Source organism: Periplaneta americana, chromosome 5, assembly GCF_040183065.1.
Source record: "Periplaneta americana isolate PAMFEO1 chromosome 5, P.americana_PAMFEO1_priV1, whole genome shotgun sequence".
Lineage (NCBI taxonomy): Eukaryota > Metazoa > Arthropoda > Insecta > Blattodea > Blattidae > Periplaneta > Periplaneta americana.
Genome location: NC_091121.1, coordinates 186,133,584 through 186,155,115, shown reverse-complemented (window position 1 = coordinate 186,155,115; position 21,532 = coordinate 186,133,584). Strand labels below are relative to the sequence as shown.

The 21,532-nt window shown below is 32.3% G+C and overlaps 1 protein-coding gene across 3 annotated transcripts in view; it reads right to left on the bottom strand.

Moving 5' to 3' along the window:
- Window positions 1-7,749: 7,749 nt before the first annotated feature.
- Window positions 7,750-21,532, bottom strand: part of LOC138700328 (protein phosphatase 1 regulatory subunit 14C) — a 795,893-nt gene continuing 782,110 nt past the window's right edge. For all 3 annotated transcript variants that reach the window (XM_069826879.1, XM_069826880.1, XM_069826881.1), the window contains exons 5-6: window positions 11,025-20,480; window positions 7,750-9,672 (exon numbers count right to left, since the gene is read on the bottom strand). In XM_069826879.1, coding sequence (XP_069682980.1) covers window positions 20,439-20,480 — 42 coding nt within the window. In that variant the 3' untranslated portion in view covers window positions 7,750-9,672; window positions 11,025-20,438. The remainder of the gene's footprint in view (window positions 9,673-11,024; window positions 20,481-21,532) is intronic.

Sequence of the window (21,532 nt, the reverse complement as noted above, 5' to 3'; positions counted from 1 at the left end):
GCCAGGAAATCAGCCAGTTTATAAATTGGCCCAGGTTCGGGCTCAGGGCACAAAATGTTGGGGGCACAAGACATCATTTTTATTACTACCTAGGCATTATGGAATATAAACTGACGTGATGAACATTAAATTCTAGCAGTGATTTGGAACATGGCCTGTGCAAATGTTGGCTACATTGTTGGTAATTAGCCGAAATAGTTGCAGCTGTTCCCTTTTGTTTTTGTAACTCAATGCAAAAATCAAATGCCAGTACCCGTTTGGAGACTCAGGGTCTTGAGAACAAGATAAAGAAATATGAAACTACTCTTCTATCTCTATTCTGGAATGACACATTGGAAAGGAATGATAAAATTAACAAAATCCTTTGGGAGAAAACTATTTAATTTGTTCAAAACAACCAAACCAATTCAGACCCTGCAGTCTCTATTTGCAAGAAAAAAAAAAAGAGAGAGAGAGATGGCTTTGAAGAGTTTGAGAAGGAGCATGGCTGTGAAACTCTAACTTACCCGAGAATCTGTAAATGCGAAGTTTTTACTTATGAACACTATCGAATAAAAGTAACCCTTCATGGGAGGGAGCATTTCAGATTGTGCATGTTCAGCAGGACCACTGATTCACTTCTTTCTAATTTAGAAAGAAAGAAAGAAAGAAAGAAAGAAAGAAAGAAAGAAAGAAAGAAAGAAAGAAAGAAAGAAAGAAAGAAAGAAAGAAAGAAAGAAAGAAAGCAAGAAAGAAAGAAAGAAAGCAAGAAAGAAAGCAAGAAAGAAAGAAAGCAAGAAAGAAAGAAAGAAAGCAAGCAAGCAAGAAAGAAAGAAAGCAAGAAAGAAAGAAAGCGAGAAAGAAAGCAAGAAAGAAAGAAAGAAAGCAAGAAAGAAAGAAAGCAAGAAAGAAAGAAAGAAAGAAAGCAAGAAAGAAAGAAAGCAAGAAAGAAAGAAAGCAAGAAAGAAAGAAAGCAAGAAAGCAAGAAAGAAAGAAAGAAAGTAAGAAAGAAAGCAAGAAAGAAAGAAAGAAAGAAAGAAAGAAAGGAAGAAAGAAAGCAAGAAAGAAAGCGAGAAAGAAAGCAAGAAAGAAAGAAAGAAAGAAAGAAAGCAAGAAAGAAAGCAAGAAAGAAAGCAAGAAAGAAAGAAAGCAAGAAAACAAGAAAGCAAGAAAGAAAGAAAACAAGAAAGCAAGAAAGAAAGAAAGCAAGCAAGAAAGAAAGAAAGCAAGCAAGAAAGAAAGAAAGCAAGAAAGAAAGAAAGAAAACAAGAAAGCAAGAAAGAAAGCAACAAAGAAAGAAAGCAAGAAAGAAAGAAAGAAAGAAAGAAAGAAAGAAAGAAAGAAGGAAAGAAACCAAGAAAGAAAGAAAGAAAGAAAGACTTATGGAACACTGGCAAAATGTTTCAATACTTTGTCACTGTTAGAATCGTCTGAAGAAGCAGTAAACAAAAATCTGGAGATTGAAGCAAACATGTTTGTCAAGTGCTATCCAGAAGATATTGATGATGGTTTTGCCAATGAGTGTCTTCATTTGAAGGTCTATGTTGAACTGAAAAGCTGAGAAACAATACCAGAGTTTTACTCTTGTATAATAAAACTGAAAAACTTCTGGAGTATACTACATTTCCAAATCTTGAAATTACATTGATAACGATGCTTTCCTTGCCAGTGACAAGTTGCACAGCAGAAAGAGGGTTTCTGTACTCAAAGTTTTAAAAACATAAGAAGGTTACGGTACTTCTGGGAGGTGAAAAACTAAACTGCCTGATTCTATGTGTTGTGAAAGAGACATTATTTTTAAAATTGACTTTTCAGAAATTGTGACACGTAAATGGAAAAGGCTGTAAGTGCCAAATATGATATGATCGTTTTTCACTTGAAACCATTCTATGTGCTGTTGCTGTTGAACTACTGCTAATTAATTCTCACATGCATGAAGGTTGTCTCAATTTTTATAAAATTTCCAAAATGAAAGTGCGTGTTTCTATCCCTTTTTTTTTTTTATGGTTAATGAACATTTTTGTGTTTGGCACTTTCAGCCTTTTCCATTTACATTCCAAAATAATTACTAAAAAATTTGCTCAGGAGAAATTCAGGAAAAAATTCTTGCTCTAAATGTACATACCTGGCAGATATCTAACTTAATACAGTAGAATCCCTTTTATCTGGCACAAAGAAACCAGGCTAGTTCCGGATACGAGATTTTGCCGGATAATTGAATAACTACTGGTAAGTACAAAAAAAAAGTTCGTATTTCATGGTGCCAAATGTTAAAACTCCAGCCATGTGAAGCTTATTTCTCTATTACTTGCTTAAAACTGAATGAACATAAAAACTGTTTGGATTTTCCTTATTAAAACCAGGGGCGTATTTTCGGGGCTACCGGTGGTAGCCCAAGGAAATTACAAAAGAAAAAGTTTATAATATAACATAATGTAATAATTTTGTATTATTAGTTTTACCATAGTAATTAAAATTAAGGTAATTGTTTGATATATTTTGTGTAATAATAGGGTCAGCGGTAGCCCAAACCCTTTAACCAGTATACGCCACTGATTAAAACACATCACACAAATAATACATTAATTTTAGACTCGAATATTCACTGAAAATTAAAGTTCGTGCAAACTCCATAATGTGGCAACACTGACGGACGGAACATAACTAAATAAACATAAAAACTGTGTGGATTTTTTTTATTAAAACTCATCACACAGCACAAATAATACACTAATTTTAGGTTCTAATATTCACTGAAAATGAAAGTTCGTACGAACTTCTTAATGTGTCAAAACTGACGGCCCAGACTGTGGCAATGTGGCAGATTTAAACTTTTTTTTTTTTTTGGCCCAGCTAAAAGTGCCGTTGTTTTGGTATTGCCGATTATTTGGGTGCCGGTTACGAGAGATTTTACTATACCTTTTATTTCTGTTACCCATCTTAATAATGATATGATGATTATTTTATTATTAGTTTCACTTCTTCTTCTTCTTCCTATCAAGGATGGGTAGATTCCATTCCGAGACTAATGGAATTGCGAAGCCCATGTTGTTTGTGGCCGACCAATATCTCGGCTGCCTTGGGGTTGATAAAACATGCTTGCCATGGGAAAAGATCGGGGGCAGCCGTTGTACATGCATATACCATTGTTGTTGATATGTTTGACTCGTTTCACTTAATATTTAATTTTTGTAATTCAACATATTAAGCTTGTCCAGTTTTGTATAACTGTAAAGAAGACACTAAACAATAGAATTATAAAAAAATTACTTTATTACTACCATTGCACACAGCATAACTTACAGTAGCGTGCAAATTAATCCGAACACGACATATTTTTACATTTTCTGTCATTTGTTGGCCTCACAGCTGCCCATACCGCTTTAATTGACATCTGTAGTACGTGTAATTCCATTGTTGAAGGTCTGTTGTCATTATTTTTTTTTATAATATGTGACATTTTGCCTGTCGTTTTGTACTTATAAGCATTTCAGTTGTGTTGAAGACTTAATACTGCAATCCTGTGTACATTCTGTCGTCTTCACAAATGGATACAACTCCACGAAAACGGTCTAAAATTATAACATTAGCAGAGCATTCTTCTATGACACAGAGGCAAATTGCTGCAGAATGTCACATCGGTTTGGCTACTGTTAATTCGATCATAAAACGATACAGGGTGACTGGATCCATCACACCCCAGAAAAAAGGAAACTGTGGCCAGAAAAGGAAGACTTCACCTGCAGATGATTGTTTAATTGTCAGGAAAAGTAAATTATATCCTAGACTAACTGCTGTCGACTTAACCCGCGAGTTAATGGCTACCACTGGGGCGAATATTCACGTCACAACAGTGCGGCGTAGGCTTTTGGAAGCTGGAGAAGGGCTCGTAAGCCTATTAAGAAGGAACTGCTAACCCCTGTTATGTGCAAAAAAATGCTTAATGTGGGCAAAATTACATCAACACTGGACAGTGAATGACTGGAAGAATGTACTTTTTTCCAATGACTCTCATTTCGAGGTCCACGGCCACTGTGTGTCTTAGGTAAGGAAAGGATCCGAAAAAGTAACAGCAGCTCATCTCCAACAAGCACCCAAATACCCCCCTAAAGTAATGTTTTGGGGTTGTTTTACACATGAAGGGCCTGGAGCATTAATACCTATCAAGGGAATGATGAATTCTGACAAATATATTCACTTATTGGAAACCAGAATCATACCCCAGCTGCAAAAATCATTTCCGGATGGCAGAGGTGTGTTCCAACAAGACCTGGCACCATGCCATACGTCTCGAAAAACTACAGAATTCTTCAACAAGAAGAATATTCAGGTACTCCCCTGGCCAGGCAACTCACCCGACATCAACCCCATTGAGAACTTGTGGTCAATTTGCAAAAGAAGAATGCAAAAAATGGATTGTTCTACAAAGGAGAAGATGATTTCTGCCCTCATTGGTGTATGGTTTCGCGATGAAGAAATGAAGAATATTTGTGGGAAATTAGTGGAATCCATGCCAAATCGTCTCAGAGCTGTTATTAGGAACAAGGGAGGCCACATAGATTACTGAGGTATGTCTTAGATCCTTTTTTTTTTTATCCTGTTTGAGTGTTTTTGCATAAGTAATTACGTTGTTTGGATTAATTTGCATGCTACTGTATATAATGGGTACGCACCATTTACAGTGCCCAGGGTACTCTGAACCCTAAATTCGGACTTGCCAGTAATGCTTATAGTGATTAAGTTATTAATACTACTAGGCTACATCTACTTCTAAATGGAAGTTTCGGCATAAGATTTCTATCGCTTGAATAAAACAAAAACTTTTACACATTTATATTTCTGTAATTTTTTACGGAAGAAGTTCTTAAAATATATTTTAAAGGGTTTGCAAGAAGTGGTTAAATTTACTGTTCACATCAGGAGAATTACAAACTCAGGCTCATTCTCAAGAGACTGGAAAAAAAAACAATTTTCATTATTAACATCTCCTGACATCCGTTAAATTTTATTCATATTAGTGTATACAGTAAAATCCCTCATATCCGGCATCCAAATAACCAGCAATACTAAAACAATGGCAGTTTTGGCTAGGCCAAAAAAAAAAAAAAAAAAAAGTCATCCATGTGAAAGGGAAGAGTCGAAGATGTGAATGATTTTCGTGGATCACACATGCCGCATATTGTTTACTCTTTACATTGTTCATGCGTGAAAACATAGGCAGAAAACTCCGTCATGTCCCTGGAGATAGGTAAGCTGCCACTTGGGCCTTGCAAACAATTTGCTGAGACGATATCTTTAAATTCATCACTTGAACTCGCCCGTTTGAAGGAGCGTTGGACGAGTCTAATAGGAAAGTGTGAAATTCTCTGTTCCTACAGTGCGTAAAAGTTTCATTCGAGTGAATGGATAGTATATATAAACAAGAAGATATTAGAGATATGTTAAAGAGGTTCAAATCATCGAGCACTACTTCATCTTCACAGTTGCGACGTTGGCTACACTGCTCTTCATGTCACATGGCTGCTATTTCAAAATGTCATAAGGTTACAAAAACGTTTAGTATTTTTAACGCTATTATGCATTACAATAAATTATGAACTGATGAATGTACTTTACCATATGCAGTACTAAAAATAAACATTGTACATATTTCAAAACTTTACTTTTAAATGTCTAAATATATGAAAATTACTAAATTTAAACATGAAAAAAAGTGTTTGTGCAGTACAGTATGTCTTTACATAACCTATAAGTTAAATGTATTCGCTATACTGGAGAATTAGCACGGCCACTTTGAACCGTGCCGTTACGTTTACCACCAAATTTAAGTAAATACACAATGTCACCAACATAAGAACATGACGTTGGTGTGTGGCGTAGTTGGCGGGAGAAATTTTTTCTCTCTGTCTACCTCCTTCGTTCTGAACATTATTGAGAGATAGCACCACTGTTAGCGACAATGTGTATTTGCGTAAATATTGCGAGTAAATTATGACGAGTGCCTTAGATGAGAGGCTCGGGACAGAAACAGTTTTGCTGTAGCGCATGCGCGGACCTCTCATGCAGTGGGAGCGTGATCCTTACTTGAATTTATTTTTGCGTGTACTTGCAGATAAAATGATTGAGATCCCTTCTTGCTCCGGTTACAGGCCTTGCATTTACGAAGGTTATGTTATGTTAGCTTAGATTAGGTTAGGTTAGCTTAGGTTAGGTTAGATTAGATTAGATTAGCTTTGGTTAGGTTAGATTAGCTTTGGTTAGGTTAGATTAGTTTTGGTTAGGTTAGCTTAGCTTTGGTTAGGTTAGGTTAGCTTTGGTTAGGTTAGGTTAGCTTTGGTTAGGTTAGCTTGATTTGATTCGTCCATGTAGTAGTTAAAATTATATAATATGACAGTTTTTGATTCGTAATATTGTTAAAAAATAATAGGCCTATAATGAAAGCGGTGAATAATTTCATGGTCCTTAAATTTTTTTTCGTAAAAGGCTAGGTATTTTTCGATAGGCCAGAAATAAAACAGCAACGCCGTCATAATTACGTACTTTACGCTTTGGCGAACATTAACCGGAAATTTACTTTCCGTCATTTTAATTGTATTCCGTGAAACACACCTTTTTTCCTGTTAATTTCCTTGTGATAACCTAGTTTATTATCTTATTACATCTTCATTTTCTTTTAATGCATTCAAAAAACCGCCGTTGTACTACATAAAACCTTGAACTAGACTAATGGAGTGAATTATTTAAGAATATAGTCGCGAATTTGACTACCACCATTTCGATTATATTTTGTTTGATACGGCTCGGTACGGCCCGGTGACTAGTGGCCAGCGAGTATAGTCGACTATCGATATTGGTCTGCCGTGCGTATTATCCAGTTGTTCCTATTTTCCAATTATCTGGCAAAATCAGTTATCCGGCACTGGCTTTGTCCCTCTGTTGTGGGATACGAGGAATTTTACTGTAAATACATTTCATAAACAAACTATTTACACATCATAATCTGCAAATCCATTTATCATACCCTTCCTGTATTTTCTCATATTAGCTGCATACTTTAAAAACACTTTAATCACTGGTAACTGCAAAAATATTACAATGAGCAGGACATGTGGTGTGCATGGATAACAACAAAAGTGTTAAGAAAACATGATTTATTTTGTAAATGGTTAATACATGACTAATGGAGTCACTGACTACTAACAACAAAAACAGTAATAGGAAAATTGCAGCCAACTCAACACATCTTTATCCTGACTTCCCAGCAATGGTCAACTTCAGAGGAGTAGTGGAGGGCTGGAACTTTCTCAGGTGATGATGATCCATCTCTTCATTAAGATTACAGAGCATACAGTTAAATACTCCTCGTGGTCCTAGAAGATCAGCAGTTCCCATATTCCGCATTTCCACCGGACATGATATAGGCCTACTGGGCAAACACCTAAATTGCATTGGGATAATGCAATCTCCAAACTGTTAAGAAAACATACTCTGGAACATTAAAAAAGACAAGGAGTAAATGGAAGGCTAAGAATACAAAAGAATGCCTGGAGTGAGATGTTGGTAACTGGGAGGACCTAATAATGGATAGAATAGACAGGTGAAACTTTGTGGGATTGGTGCAGAGTCTAAGATGCTCCATTATTGCCATTTTATTGTACTTATTTCATAATACAGGTAAGATTATTATTATTCAAATGTCACACTTATTTTACTGATGGAAAAGGTTATTGGGAAATGTGCAATGGATCGAATAAAAAGAAACTACAAATATTTACTTTGCCACACAGCTCGAACCTTTATTCAGGTGGGACACATCATAAGAACAATCATTCTATTTAAAATTTAATAGTATGGTCTCAGATCTGAAACAGTGTAATGTAACTAAACCCCTTGCAAATTACTGCAGAAAAACTTCTACGATTAACATTTGTACATATACATATTTATATATCAAGCACCAAGATGCCTTTTTCTAAGTTTCATATCTAACCATACCTAACAAATGCCTTTCCAAAGTATAAGATCTGATCTAGTCTTTGGAATAATTAAAGTCAAACTCAGATACATGTAGTGAAAGCCTGATAAGGGATATGACAATGAAAATGATCTTGAGACAGTCCTTATGCAGATGGAAGAAAGACAGTACACATAATATTTATAATTCGAATTTGCAATAATCTCGTTTCTGATCCAATCAGAATTTCACTTTTTGAGTCAGTCTACATCTAACAGAATTTAAAAACAAAACTCTATTTAGTCGAGATCTAACTCACCATATTTAAAAAGGAAAATGATCTTCATAAAACTTTTATTAGCAAGAGATGAAATTTCGGTGTGCAGAATCTATACAAATACCACTCAAAGGGTTATAAGTACAGACCCAGAAAAACAAAATTCAGGTGGCCCAAATTTTGTTTTTGGGTCTGTACCGCGAATGCTTTCATGCTGTAAAATACAAATTTATATTTAAAAGGTGCTAGTGAGCAAATTTTAAAAGTAGCTAACACTCAATAAAAAGAAAAGAAAATAAACTTTGAATATTATTATAATATAATGTGGTGTTATGGCATAAGCTGAAATTCTTCTTATTTTACAGGAGAACAGTTTTAAAGTTGATTCTTCCAGAAAAAATCAGGGATACATTAGAAGGAATTGTTTTTTATTAGTTTTAGTGTTAGTTACTAATGAGAGTAGACATACTATGTTTTGCAATAGCTTTAAAGCAACATTTGCAACATATCTATACAACAAAATATTTTTGCTGAAATTGTACATATCAGCTTCTGCCATATTCTTAGGTAATATTCATTTGTTTTACTAAAAGAATGATGATCACTGCATATTTGCAAAGAGCAAATGCAGCACAGATTAACTATTTTTGAGAAATAATTTTGCTGCTCTATGTGAGGTGATTTCTGAATTAAAAACAAAAAAACAGTGTACCGTACATAACACATGTTACATTAAAATTAAGCTACGTAAGAAATGATTTTTTTCTTGTAAATTATTTTAACTAAACATTTTATTTTAAAAATATGTTCAATTTATTACTACATTATTCGCAAACAGTGCAAAATCAATTCCTAGTGACTACATTATTCGCAAACAGTGCAAAATCAATTCCTAGTGAACATTATAATAATAAAATTATACTGAGAACATAACCTATATTACATTTCCGTTAAAAGCAAGATACTACACGTAGTTTTATAACAATTATGTAACAACTTATGAATGCTGTAACTTACATATTTGTTTTGCATTCGTCCAATAATATAATTTGTAGTTTTGTTCATTTGTGTATTTAGAATTACCGGTATAACAAAAAGTATCCAATAGACTGAATAGGCCTAAACTTTAGCATAACAGTTCTTTGAAGTCTGAAATAAAAGAAAGGCGAAATTTTGTGACTTATTTTCTGAGTTTTAAACTACATGGTAAAAGAAACCATAATGAATACCATATTTTAAATACCTTAATTCTTGTGCATACACAAACTATTTCACAAACTTGATTATTACGATTCAATCAACGAACATAATCCAAAAGGGACAGATTTTGCAACATGCCTGAAAATAAGTTAATTTGATTATGTAGCACCGTGCTATGAGTAGAAAAAAAGAATATCACATGTACTTATTGAAAGACATGTAATTTGAGTTTACACTACTTTGTTCTTTATTTATTGCAATACTTAGGCCCAGTTGCAGAAACACCGATCAAATATGATTGGCGATCAGGGAGGGTTTGATTGGCCATCAGTTCTATTTCTGTTGCAGAAAGAACAATCAGTATTTGATCGGAGATCAATCTTCCATCAGATTTGATCAACAGATTTTTGCTGGTTAAGTGACTGATCACTGATCAAGTATTTATGTTGTTCTCTTCATAGTGCAGTTACTGTAATGTATATAGTAAATAGTTATAGCGTAACAATATTGTTTTCGACATAATGGATTCTTCTGATGAAGAAACTTTAGAATGAAGGAAATATTATTAAAAAGAAGACATTTCCGTGATAGACATTAATTGTTTTTATGTATAATGACAGAGAATTTGAGCAAAGATTTAGGTTAAGTAAGGATTCGTGTGTTTTGTTACTTTCAAAAATTGAAACAAATATATGCGGACAGACAAATCGAAACCTTCCACTTTCTCGTATGAACCAAGTTCTAATATCGATGAGATTTTATGCTGTTGGAATTTTTCAGGCGGTCTTGGGTTATCTTGTTAGGGTCCACAAATTAACTATTTGCCGAGTAGTTAGAAATGTTACGTATGCAATTGTTTTGTTATGGCAGGGTCTCATAAATCCCCAAACTTCAAACAGGTAACGATTTGAAATCCGGAGAGAATTTTCGGCCATGTCAGGTTTTCCAAGAGTAATTGGTGTATAGACTGCTCACATCCCCATCCAGTCACCTGGTGGAAATGTTGCCGAACTTTATCGAAATAGAAAAGGTTTCTTTTCTGTGAATGTACAGGCAATATGTAGTCTACACCATCATTGAAATTCTGGAATGTTGTAGCCCGTTGGCATGGTTCTACATATGACAGCACAATATTTTTAATGATTATGTTACGAGCTCAATTTGTAAATAGAGAGATGGAAATGGAATTATTTTGGGCTATGGAGGCTATGCTTGTTCCAATTTCTTGTCAACTCCTCTAGCAAATCCCACAACAGAAACCCTCTCATGTTTTCTGTTTGCTTCATTTTTTTCACTATATTTTAGTCTATATAGAAATAGAATCCGCCTGTTTCATTTCTACAAAAAGCAACAAAACAACAGAGCATTCACTTATTTTCTTATTCACCGCCCACTTGATGCATTCGTTTTGCGACTTTTAAAGAGCATCAAATCGGCTGTGGTTGCTAAATAGCGCTGTTGTCAAATGCACTTCTTTCTCAAATCAGCAATTAGTAAATTGAGACAAGTTGATTGGAGATTCACGTTTGTGCAACGCAATGAACAATCAAATAAATCAGACATCAACTGATTGGTGATCAGGGACTGATTTGATTTGCATTTCTGCAACCGGGCCTTAAGGAATAAATTAACAAAACAGTACTGAAACTTAACAAAAAAAAAAGGTTTCTCACATAAAACTGAAATTTCGCAACCTAACAGAGCCAAGTTACGTGAAATATTCCTGTGTTCATTTTGATATACCACAAAGAATGTTTTTAAACATATGTAGCTATACCACAAAATACAATCAGTATTGTTTCATATGGTTTTATTTAATTATATGACTTAGCACACTTTTTAAGTGGAGGAAAAAATTTGTTAAAGATTATCTATAACAGACTTTCACTATATTTATCTTCATGTTGCTAATGTTTACATAAGTTTAAGCACCATATGTAGTATTGCTGGAGAGCAACAAGAATAATGTGGCAAAGAATATAATGGGAAAGTAAAACGTCAGTATTAAATTAAAACAACAATATCCAATCAAAACGTCTCAACATTTCAACTTCTAATGTCTATAACTACCATAATAAAACATTTGAAAAAATTCAATAATTTTAAGGGGTTATTACCAAGTTATAATGGTCACATTTCACCATTTTGCAAACATCTGAAGACCATTTTTTAAATACAAATTAGAAAACTGTGAAAAAAAGAAGAGAGAAAAGTAATATAGAATATATGGAAATTATTTTCTAAAAAATGTCATTTTGGGCAAAACATAGTATAAGAAAACACAAGTATTATATTTAATTATATTTTTGTTTTCCGAAAACCATTATGTATTGACGACTTGCTGAATTTCCACTGTTATTCAGACACACACTCTATAAGCAGATTATATCCTTCACATGACAATACAGAAAATATTTGCTGTCACAACAAGTGAGAGTTTAAATGTAAACAAACACCTGGAAACAATGTTCTAAATTAAAACAAAAGTTGTTAGGTATTTAAGTTTGTTCTTGTGCAAATAAAACAATCCAAGTCATTCATCAATCTTTTCGCAATTTATAAATAAATATCTTCACTTCATTAGTGAGCAATTGAAATGAGTGTTACTACACTTACAAGAAACATACTGTTTGAAAATATACATCTTATAATGTATTCAATGAACATGTTCGTTATGTTCATTTTCAACATTTAATATTTTAAAAACATTACACATAAAGTTATATTTTGTAATCATTCCAAATATATAGACAAATGGCCAGAGTTTAATTTCAGTTATTTCATCTTGTTAAAACATTTTAATTCTATGCACTCCTATATGTTTAAACGATGAACATAGTTATTCCAAGAGAAGATTGTAAGTCCAGATTGATTTATTTATTCCAGTTAATTATCTTTTAGAAATCACTAGGGCTAGGATTTTTATCCCTAAAAATCGCCAAAATATGCAGTATCAAATATGCACTTAAGACTTTAAAATTCCAGAAATATGCTCTGAAATATAAAAAACATGCCATAACAAATTTAAATATTTCTTATAGTTTACTTTGGAGGTATAAGCTATACCTAGAATGACAACCAGAAGAGAAAAAGAGTGAAAAAAAGGGATTTCAAAGCATATAAATCTCATTCAAAACAGAAAATGTTAACTTTTTTTTCATAAACTTTCATTGTATCTATATTATGAAACCTGAGTTGCAATGTACAATGAATACTCTGTGCAAATTTTCAAATGAAAGTGATAGTCTATTGTCAGTTAACAAAGCTCTGTACATAGAAACACTTTTTCTACTTCTACAGATAAAATGGGATCAAATTTAAAATGAACATTATCGCTTGACTCTAATTCTCTTGCTCTTTCTCACACACACCCTCCTCTTTCTAAAATTTGGCAACAAAGTGGCTTTCCCTACTTCCACATCCAGTTGCTTCAAGTAAGATGTCTAGCCACCCCTTTCTCTACATGCGTGAAAACAATAGACAAATATTTGTCGTGACCATTTAGGGTCACGACCATTTTGGACAGTTCACAGAATAGGAGAGGAAGGAAATATTAATATTTTACCAGAAGGAAATGAAAGAACATAATTCTAAGAAATTAAAATAACGAAGAGAACCAACATTGCATATTGATAAACGCATAAAAAGTTTCAAAAAGTAAAAAATTTGCTGAATATGACCAATAGATCATTAAAATATGCTCTATTAGGATAAAATTGTCAAATATGCACAAATATGCTCTAACAAAGTATTTTAGTTTAATTAGTTTTTTTTATAAATTAGATTTCTGAATACTTTAGCAACTAATAGACTTTATATAAAAAAATATATGCTAAATCATGAAAATCCTAGCCCTGGAAATGACTATTTATACTATGCACTGAAGAAAGAAAAATCCTGTCTTTTGAGACATGGTATTAGCATCACATTAAAAAAGATGTACCTAAATCTTTGTAGCTATCTACAAATTCCGTGTTACTCCCAACAATTTAATGCTTTCTGTCACAATGACGGAATAGAGAATAAAATATATTATTCGGCTTAATTCTTATGTATTAAATATGGAACAGTAAGTTGATATGACATTTCTGAATCTTCTTAATTCATGGCATAGTAAAAATCCATTAAATGACACATTTACTGCTGTATTTCTATTTTAATTGTGTTAAATGTTAAAACAGGTATTCACTGAACAATGAAATATATTTCATTTTTACTGAAAACCCTGGAATAAACATAGCCTACAATTTTCGTACAAAAAATTTTGATTATTTTTTTATTTCTGTAAATTGTAAAACACTTCCTTCGGTTTCCAAACCTCAATAAAATTATTATACTTTTTAGAAAGTTTCATCTTAGTTCTTATTATGGGCACAGTTACAATCAACTTGAACTAATTAAAGACCAAAGAAAAGTTCCTTGTATTAAAAATGTAATTTTGATTTTCCTTTTGTTACTTTCATAATAGTAATTTATAGTTTAAGAGAGTAAAATTACATTTTGTGCATGAGTGGAAAGTTTAGCACTTGAGGCAAAGCTGAGGATGATAATTTCCACGAGCGCATAAAATCTGTTTACTCTCGTTGCTATACATTATTTTATCCATTACTGGTATCTAAATTTAATTTTCAATTTTACACATTTTCTTTATAATGTGTTGTTTGTGAAGAAGTTATAAATGAATGAATGTATGAATTTTATTGTTGCTAATGTGTTGGTTATCAAGGAGAGAGTGATTTTTTGTATTTTAATTCACTGCTCTGAATAAATAAAGCCCTTGTTTGAGTTGCTAAGGATAGTAAAACAAAGACCATATTTTTAGATATCAGTTATGGATAAAATTAATTTAATTTTCTTTATTTTCTGTGTTTATATACATACTACAAATCAACGGGTTTACAGACTCTGGGACAGTATTATAAGTAAGTACACTTCATTATATTTTAGAGTTTGATTATTGTTTATTTATACAAAAAACTGTTTAAAGACTTGGCCACTGACACCAATGCAAACATGATAGCAATCCACCATATTCAACAGCTTTACTTCTGCATTAAAAGATTTATAAAATATAAAACATAATACAATGAATTTACAACACTATGAGAATTTAATTGCAGATAATGCACAACGTGTATTGTTTGATCACTTTAACTTTACAACGTATTATTTTCTGTGGCAAGTTGATGTTTCAGACTGCATGTACCTCTATAACAGAAATGTATTTGTTTTGGTCTACAGTACATTCCTTCGGAGTATGTAAAACCCATTAATTTACATTCTGTATATGAACATGGTCCCATGTTACTGATTATTTATTATAGGCTACAGTTTGAATGTCAAAAACGAATTAGCAACGAAAACAAAAAGAATCTGTACACTTTAACAGCAAAAAATTATTTATTTATTTGTGCCCTTGTATTTGATGACGTAGTAAACAAATAACTCTCACTTCTCAAGTCTTGATGCATTATACAATAGATAATAGTAAAGTTCACTTTACTCATATTAACGAAGTATACATGATAGAACCAATGTCCCCTCTGAGCTATTCCCACATGCAGCTTATCAGCGCACATAAAATTTGTACTGCGCACCTACAATAAAATGAAAAAGAATTAAATCAATATGAAGATAACAATGTTTAAATATACCATGTGCATTTCAAACTATAGTAGGCTACATAGGGAATTAATATTGCCATAAGAAATTCATGTATAAAAAATTGAAAGCGGAATTTCATGTAGCTGGCCATGTGTAAAAAATTCGAAGGCCTTGTAGAAAAGAAGACTATCTACTGATTATTGTCAACTCATCATACATAGATCCTTTGACAACATTATTATCAGTTTTATGTTAAGTGATTCAAATTAAAAATGATATCATGATGTTACTATTATAATTTCAGTTGTGTATTTCATTTTAAACATTTTTTTGTCATTAGGATACATAACTCTTTTTCCTTAAAGAATTGTTTCCATACAATTCAATAAATAAAATATTTTCTTGTGTAGTGTAATAATCCATTGTTTGAAGATTAATGCCATCAAACAGAATTTTAGTTGGCAACAATCAGTAGATAATTTTCCTTTCTACAAGGCCTACTAATTTATTATACATTGCCAACTAGATGAAATATCACTTTCAATTTTTTATACATGTATTCTTATGGCAATATTAATTCCCTAGTTTGAAACACGCATGTATATACATTTCAAAACTGAAAACACAATTGCAGGCATGCATAGATAATGCTGACTTCGTAAGATCGTTGAAAGAAGAACTACAAAACAAATTAGAGAGATATAAAAACTTGAAGAAGAAAATGAATCTCTGAAGAATGCCCTTAAAACACAGGATACTGGAATGAACGATTTGAAGGTAAATATAGATGTGCTTCTTAAATACATCATGCAACTTAATTAACACAAGGAAGAAAAAGAGAGGAGAAAACGTGAATTTCAACGATATCAGGAAATGTTCTTGAAGAGTACTCCTACACCAAGTAAACGCGAGTATGAGGTAACCAGACTAGAAGATGAAATAAACAGTAAGCATAGGTTAATGATGAACTTCTAAATGAAGAACTACAACAATTAACTATTTCCAATCATTTCAGGTTTGCAGTAGATCAGTTTAGTGCCCAAAATGTTTTTAAATATGGGAGACAAAAATGGATAAGATTAAAATGTTTTTACATACAAGACAAAAAAACTAGAGGGAACACTGACTAACATGCAACTTTATGTGACATAATACATATTTTTAACGTATTAAATTTATTAACTTCTTTCAATCTTAAGGTTTTAAGATCGCATGGAAATTTATAAAGCTAAATGTTTCCTTATCACCATTTAAAATTGAAATTATGTAGGCATATTGATTTCCAGTGATAGATGTTACAAAAATAGGTTATCTTCTTGATTATTGATGAAATTTGATCTTTTACATTCTATAATCTGAACCAGTGGTTTAGTTGGATGGAACAGTGTTCTGGGAAATAAAAATGTATACATGTCGGAAACGTGACGTGCCAAACTTGATACCTACCAGTACTGGTAATACAAGTCTAGTTGACAATTACTAAGCTTATAAGGTGAGTTATTATAAACATTATTTTCCAACCAAATCACTGATCTGAACAGTAAATAGATGAAAAAATTAGGCTTATTGCGAGATTCTAAATTGTTACCGGTATATTTATAAAACAGATTAAACTGAATAGAAAATGAATGCTCCTCTTTTTATCGCCAATATGTGCGGTAAGCACAAAAACTATCTTGAAATCTGGAATACATATATAGTGCAATAATTATGTTTATATTCTGGCTATTTTTTTTTTCAAGGAAATATTACGAGTTTTAAAGTTGTAGATGTTTATAAAAGTATAAACGAGTTTTGACATACACATCTATATGTGACCTGACATTAAGGGATAAAATTTTCAAATTATACTACTGTAACAATATTATAAATCAAAACTTCACTGTTAGTGATAATTGTGAATTATGAATGTCTTGTGTCAGTGTTAACAGTGAGTATGCTCATGTAAGGATAAAGAATTGAGGTATTGTATGGCTTCTAAAGAGCAACTGGAAATTCATCAAGTAATACAACTGCAAGTGCAAATAATGGTACATGAGATCATGAAACAAACGCGATCATATCTTACCAACACTGTACTTATAAAATGCTCCATAATAACTACTATTTATTATTAATATTATGTAATAATTCATTATCCCCTTTGTGTCTCAAAACTTACAAGATAATGTCATGTTAGAAAAGAATATTAAAACCAGAGGTCGACTCCTGTGTATATACAATTTTCCTACTTACTGGTGCAAATGTACAGCACACTCATAACCACGGTACAACTGTACAGAACAAATGGAGTTGTGGCGACGGGAATATCTGCAACTTCACATACCTAAGAAAAAGTTTACATTTCTTTTAATAAATACAATCATTGATAGGTCTTGCAGATTGTGCAAACAAGGAAAGATGCATTTATTTTTTTTATTTGCAACTGCATCTTCAGATCAAAATGAACAGTAATAAACATTGTGGAAATACAATACAAGCTTTATAGGCTATTGTAAGCCATTCGCACACGTAGCTATTGGAGCTCTATGCACACAAGCACTTTGCGGTCCTTTGTTAAGCCGGGTCGTCAATGTCTGTTCTTATCGTCTAAAACATCCTACATCGAAACAGCTCATCCACCAAAGATTCATAAAGCACGAGGCCTTCCTCACTGGGTGTGCCACGTGCGCTACGGGTCGTATTCATAAACGAGACTTTGGATGAAGACTTCCCAAAGTCGACTTTCGTCGTAAAGTTTAACTTTGTTAAAAGTCCTATTCATAGACAATACTTCTGAGACTTTGACTTTGGTAAGTCGAGATTTGACAATCTTGTTCTAATGTTGGCAATCACAATCACTGCCTTCTAAACGAATTAAATTAATAGATATTTGAAACAGAGTAGGCATTGCCACAATCAAAGCCATCTTTTGAGTCACAAATGAATGAAACAATTGAACATCGGTACATGTTAAGCAATTGTTAACCGTTCTTGCAGCTTTACATAATAATAATATTATTCGAGGGCTTATTGTGAAACTAACGTAAGTACAAAAATTGACATTTTTAGTTCTTTACACCAATCAATAATAATTTGTTCTACCTGGTCACAAAAAATCGTAACTCAGTTCGAACAGTCTTGTATATAACACAATTCATAACTACAAAACGTGATGGTATAGTTTATCTGAAATAGTATTGTCTGTTAAGAATTTTGTTGTGAATAAAACATCTATTGCAGTTACGTTAGTTTCACATTAAGCCCTGAAATTATACCATTGTAAAATAATTTTGTTGTGAAGATATGGAAGATAAGATTCTACCAATGACAGACTATGAAAGAGACATATTATCCAGCTGACAGTTGGCAGAGTTAGTCCCTACATGTCTGCAGAAACTACTTAAAATTATATGAAATAAATATGCAGAAAACATTATTATGACGACCGCAAGGATTATAAATTAACTGCATATCCAACTGTATAATCTATCCTCTATAGAATTAAATAGTAAGAATCAATATTAAGCTATTAATCCTTACCTATAGCTTAAAATCGCGATGAAATAAGTTGTAATATTTTTGGTGGAATACATAATCCTCTTTGTTTATTCATCAATGAAAGTTGAAACATGACGAGGATATTTAATACTGTCTGTTTATCAAATCTGTGCCTTGATTTGAGTTTATAATCTATAATAACACGCTAAGGAACATGGGCAGCTTTAATAATCCCCTGGATGTCTTCAATATTCTCGGCAAATTCAACAATTTCCCAAATATCAGTCATTTTCCTTTTGTCCACGAACGAAAGTCAAAGTCTAGATTTTCGGCGACTTCGAAGTAAAGTCATGATTGAAGTTTACGTTCCTCAAAGTGTCGACTGTGAATAGGAAAATGGTGACTTTGTACTTTCCAAAGTCTCGTCTATGAATACGACCCTACATCATATTATATAAATAATCATTTAACATGTAACACTGGAGTTGGCATTCTTAAATGGATGTCATCTGACAGCAGAGACACAAATAAAAATACCAACATTACACCCGTACAAAGAAACTTAAAAGATAAATCGGTCAAGTTCGCTAAAATGGCAGTTCTGTTTCTACGGAAGACCAAGATTTCTACATTTTGTTTGCCTACTCAGATATTAAAATCTTACTACCAATAAATATTTCAGTTTCCAAAAGTAGAAACTACTGCAAATCTGCCTGCTATAATTTTCTTTAAATTGAAATAGTCGAGTAATTAAACATGGTATCAAAAAGTATAAGCATTATTAATTTCTAATTACTGAATTTGTTTCTTCAAACTGGACAGCTCATGTTACAATGTTAGGTATGTGTAATAATGTTTTACAATGCCTGAACTTATAAAAAATACATACAAAACAATTCTATAGCTTGGTGATCCAAGACTAGCTAATGGAACATGTTGTCACATTACCCACACAACACAACATACTGACAACCACTCTTTAGAAACACTGATGTTGATGATGATGACGACGACGACGACGATGGCGATGACGACAACGATGATGACGCTGTGTCTTCTCTGTTATTTTAATTTGGTGTTCAGCAAAAGAATGTGGACACAAAGATGAAAATATTTATCTTACTTTTTTTTTGTAGTAAAAGTGCATGAATTATTTTCTATTTATCTTATGAGCTTTCATTCATATCAAATCTTGAATTACGCTTACGTGCTCCATTCTACTGACATGTTGTTAATAGTGACCTACTATAAGTGGCAAGTTTCTCAGTATATTGTCCATATTCCGAAGCTTAATCTAAATAAAAAACACTTTCTAATTACCACATTTAAGTGAACAATTGCGTTATTTATCACTATTAATAAAAACACAACATTTAGATCCATAAATAATAACAATATTATACACTTATTCCAACACTTTTATCATCATTATTAAAACAATACATTTTTTATAAACAAAAAATAAATAAAAATAAAAAACCTTCCATTAAGATAAACTGTTTGGTGACAAACAGTAGAAGGTTACACGATAATCCGTCTTAAATAGTAAGTTTTATAACAAAAAATACATTGTCTTAACCTAAACTATAATAATAAAAGTGGTGAAACAGACTTATCTGCAATAAAGTTATTATAAAAGACCTCTGTACAGATCTGAAGATTAAATACACTAAACCGAATTGTCATATTTCGTCTGTGGACAACATACATGGAAACTTCAAAATAAAGTAGTAAATTTGCTGATGAATCATTGATGAATGAATGACAAACAAGTCATTTCATGACCTAGCTAACAAACCATACATAACGCAGATTCCATTGGTTCCTGGAGCTTCATATGGACTTCTCCGGATGGATGGATGAATTAGGATGGCATCAGCACCACCCTTTTCCCCCGGGAAGTCATCCCCTTTCCTCCCTAGAGATGGCACCACATAGCACTCTTCAAAGAGTTTTGGCTCTCTCTAACAGATCTTCTACAAATTTCTGAAAAGGAAGAAAAAATATATGTATATTAATGAGACAATAAATGCGAAACGTTAGGGATGATGAGATAGTGCATCCTTGGCTCTCATATCATCACATTACGTTTTAATGACAAAGTCAACAAGGATCTTTTCTGATATTACATTACTTTATATTTACTACTATTACAACTTTACTTTATTTCTTTCATATTGAAGGCATCATGCCAGAAAGGCGTAGCAACAAAATGCAACTTTACATTAGAGCCATTTCAATATAGAATAATTTTTCCTATCCTTGTCTACCTAATAGGGTATTTTCTTTGATCCTTCCTCATGTCCATTGTAATCTCAAACAATTGTTTTTTGAGCCGACAAAGTTGCTCTTAGTTTGTTCACTTTTGAATAAATCAGTACCATATTACTTTTGCACCATCCTTTTCGAATCACAGTGTAAAGAGAAGAATATTTTCATTACAATTTTACTAATAATGAATGAAAATTACTAATCCAAAAATGTCTGTAATTTGTGTCATATTTGAATATTTTTAAATTTAAGAAATTATTTGTTGCATTATTTATTTATTATTTCAACATAATATTTGTCAAAACTATTAAAGAGGTAAATTACATGTGAGTTTTATTACCCCAGTGAAGTTCTAGTGTAGGCCTACATAACTTTCATTATTTAACATACGTAATGCTAACTATTGAATTATACACTTCTATGTCTGTTATTAACTTAAGTTAGGGAATATGATATAATATGTGTTGTATGTACCACTTGCTTATTAATTTGTGTGTTTTATGGAGAGTGGTTGAGTTTTAATCATAGGTGAGGAGGAAGAAACCTACAAAGTAGGGCTGGTTGTGCAAAGCACATATGGTCAAAAGACCTGTGCTCTGAATTTAAGAGCAAATTTTGATAATGTAATGCATTTTATGTATAATTTCTGAATACATCCACTTATTATTATTATTATTATTATTATTATTATTATTATTATTATTATTATTATTATTATTATTATTATAAGCTAACAGCAAGACATCAGACAAATTCTGTGAAGATTT